A 3,591-nucleotide genomic window follows, 5' to 3' on the forward strand; every position below is an offset into this window, starting at 1 on the left:
AAAACACTTGAAAATGTATGTTCACAGACACTTTTCATCCAATCATGCTTAGGCTTAAGTTATTATTCCAAGGAAATTGGAAAACGTTTGAGCTGCTGAAGGTAAACTGCAAACATCTGCAGGTGAAACTGCAACCAAAAAGGGAGTGAATACAAAAGCAGCTAAATCTTGGTCATCTTTTTCCCATCCTCTGCACAGTTTTGTCACATCAGTATTCACTGGAGTTTGTGATTGTACCTTAAAATAATTTTAAAAAAAGTTTAGGGGTATTTTAACAAGGCAATTGTGGCAGTTGGATGGAATGAATTGTGTCTTGGTACTGTTGGTACAACTGGGGAGAGGAGGTGTCACAGTCTGATCACAAACACAGCTTTGTCTATGTGGGTGTGTGCGTGTGTGTGAGTACTCAGTTTGTATGAGTTCAGAGGAAACTATTTTTCTAACAGAGTTCAACTTCTTGTAAAAATATGATTGTAACAAATAATTATCAATTGTTATCGACATCATGAAGATTCACCAATCCAAAAATAAAGAATAATGACTTGCACGAAAGGCAAATGACAGATCCAGAAAATCAAGTGTTTATTCCATGTTTCTTTCGAGTTCGGATGCAACATCCACCAATCAGGTAAGAAGAGAACAGAGACTTGTGTTGTTGAACTCTGCACTTATGTATTTCTAGATGTGGTATAAAATCACCTGCTTTGATCTCCTCATATGATCCAAAAGGCTCACGGCTGGAGGAGTTGTGATGACACTCGCAAGGCATGTGCCTCATGCCCAAGGTTCAGAAATGTTTGCTTCACCACACATTGCACTGAAATGTTTCTCTTGCCCTTTTAGAGTCAAAGGAGTTTGATTCTTTACCAGGTTATGCAGCATTTAGAGGATTTTTCTAAAGAGTCATCACTTCAGTCTGAGTCCTGTTGTGTTGTATGTTTGTGTGTTGTGAATCAGAATGGATTCATGCAAACACTGTAATCATCTGTAGATGTCTGTAGCAATGGGTGATGCAGGAATTTTTCCTGATTACTGTCGATTATTCAGATGATCATGTTACACATTGTGTCAGTCAGTGTAATCAGCATTAACCGAATGATATTTAGGCAACTTGCCACACCATTTTTGCCTGTTTGCCTCCTAGACCACATCTGATGAGAAATTTCTACACATTTGCTTCCCTGTGTAACTCTAACACAACACTAATTCTCCCCTGCTAAACACTAGATCGTTAGCAGGTATCTGCCTTGGCATTCAAATCCTCCACTGGTGTCACACGACAGGACATCAGTGGATTTATTTACTTAATTGAAAGACGACATTGAAATTTAATTAAAAATGTGACAATTCATGAGTTCAAAAAAAGAATTCTAGAATTGGCCAAAAGGCTTGTTTTCCTCTGTAGTTCCATGGCTGTGATGATAAAAAGGCAATAAATTATCATCATTCTAACATGAATCTGCATTGATCCAAACCATCCTGCTGTAGCTGCATAAATTGGTTGTCCTGCTGGAAGGTATTTTACAGCCTCTAACAGGTTTTCTTTCAGGATGGCTCTTTCTTAGACACCATCCATATTCCCTTCAATTCAGCTTTCCTTCCTACTAAAGGAAAGCATCTCCATACAAGGAAGCTGCTGCCTGACAGGAAGGAAGCGCACCATATTGAGGATGGTGCGCTCAGGTGCTCTGTGTCAGTTTTGTGCCAAAGATTGTTTCGCATATGTCAAAAAGTTTAATTTGACCTCATCTGACCTTCTTTCACAAACCCATAAAGTTGTCCCCTGCCTGGCTTGTAGAAAACGACCAACAGGACTTTTTATGGCTTTCTTTTAACAATGTCTTTTGTCTTACTCCTCCATAAAGACCAAGTCTTGGGAAATTGTTTTCTAACCAACTACCCTTTAAATTTCTCAACCACTTCCTCCCTGACATGTCTGGTGGGCTCCTCAGTCTTCATGATGCTCCTGGTTCTCAGATGTTCTCCAACAAATCTCTGAAGCCTTCACATAACAGCTTCATTTATACTGGCATTAAATGGCTAACTAAATTTTGCCTTAAGTTAAGATTTTACTGTTTCTACAACAACAGATTTCTTGTGTCATGTATTGTCTAGTGCTCTTCGCACTTCTTAATAATTGCTGGCATTGACTTCAATCAAAAGGCTCCTCATATGTAGCAGGGTACATACCCGATGCAGGAGTGCCTGCGTGTGGAGAAGCTGCCATGCGTCTTCCGAGAAAAGCGGGAGTCTTTGTTCATTATGTCAGATGCAGGTTCAAGAGGATTTGGGCTGAGCGTGGAAATTCACCGGAGAAGCATCTCTGGGAGGGGGACAGTGAAGCGGAACCTCTGCGGTGTAACCAGTACCTCAATAGAGTTATGGATCTTCAATCAATCTCAATTCCTGAGTGTGATCTCAGTCCAAACTTATGGCAACTAGGAGACAAGTTTCATTGAGAGGAAGGTACAGGAAAATGTGAAGCGAGAGCAGCAAATGCAAAGCAACCTGAAGATGCAAAACAGCAACATGCAAGGGCCCCAGTCACAGCCGGTGGGAGTAAAAATAAAGATGACCACAGTCCTGCTCAGGCTGGGAGGTGTATCAAAGTAAAAGTCCGATTTCACATTTCAGTTCCAGATGTAAGTGTGCATCCGCTTGATTTTTCTGGAGAAGACTAGATTCCCTCAGAATGAATGTGGACGATGAGAAGTCTAAAAAGGCAAAGTCTTGACTGTCAAACCCAAATCACAGAAAGAGCAGACGGAACGCTTCAGGAACGGGGAAGGTGAAGGGTCTGAAGACAGCCGTGTCTTCAGCCGTCATCTCATTCTCATTCTAGCTTACCACAAGACCACAGAATCAAGGATTTTTTTTTCTCCTCTCTCCTCCTCTGCTGTTTAATAGGAAACAAACTTGACTACTTCTGGATGACGTTGGAAACTTACAAAACGGAATCCTTTAGGAAAGCTCCCTGGGTTTTCTTTCTCTGCCAAAGTCAGGTCCTTAACAAAAATCAGTCAGTCTCATTGTACACTCGCCTCTATCGTGCTACACCGTGAGCGGAGTGAGTGGAATTATTCTTAGTGGGGAAAAATGAACTGGAAAGAGTGTTCTAATCCCATCAGATGCTCTCTGGAGTGGGCTGTCCCATGCAGTCCCTGTCAGCGCAGGCCATTACAGGCTTCTGCCCTCCCTCTTGCCTCTCCTGAGAGTGGTGGGACCAAAATCGGGCTTAAAACAACAAACAACTCTGCCTCCCCAGAGAGAGACACACACAGCGAGAGCGACAGAGAGAAAGAGATTGTGGAAGAGCCCCTCCTGACCAGCAGGGGGTCTTGCTGGTCAGAAGTGAGACGCTAAATGTGAGCTGATGGTATTCAGGGAGATAAAGAGCACAAATTGCCTCGCAGCAGGGGTCGTAGCCAGTGCCCTGCAGAAGTCTTCACACTCATGGAGCTTCTCCACATTTCGAGTCATTACAACAACAAGCATTAACATGTTTTGTTGGGATTTTATGTGATAGATCGACACAAAGGAGATCATTATTTGAAGTGGAAGAAAGTCAAACAGGACTTTTCACATCTCTTA

General features: G+C 42.2%; 1 protein-coding gene across 1 annotated transcript in view; it reads right to left on the bottom strand.

The window, feature by feature from the left end:
• The window catches only part of LOC103130762 (cAMP-specific 3',5'-cyclic phosphodiesterase 4C-like), a 43,155-nt gene extending 39,933 nt beyond the window's left edge, over positions 1 to 3,222 (bottom strand). Inside the window, exon 1 of the mRNA XM_016666162.1 lies at positions 2,191 to 3,222. Coding sequence (XP_016521648.1) covers positions 2,191 to 2,261 — 71 coding nt within the window. The 5' untranslated portion in view covers positions 2,262 to 3,222. The remainder of the gene's footprint in view (positions 1 to 2,190) is intronic.
• Positions 3,223 to 3,591: the final 369 nt, after the last annotated feature.

The sequence above is a fragment of the Poecilia formosa genome, unplaced genomic scaffold, assembly GCF_000485575.1.
Source record: "Poecilia formosa unplaced genomic scaffold, Poecilia_formosa-5.1.2 Scaffold669, whole genome shotgun sequence".
NCBI classification, from domain to species: domain Eukaryota; kingdom Metazoa; phylum Chordata; class Actinopteri; order Cyprinodontiformes; family Poeciliidae; genus Poecilia; species Poecilia formosa.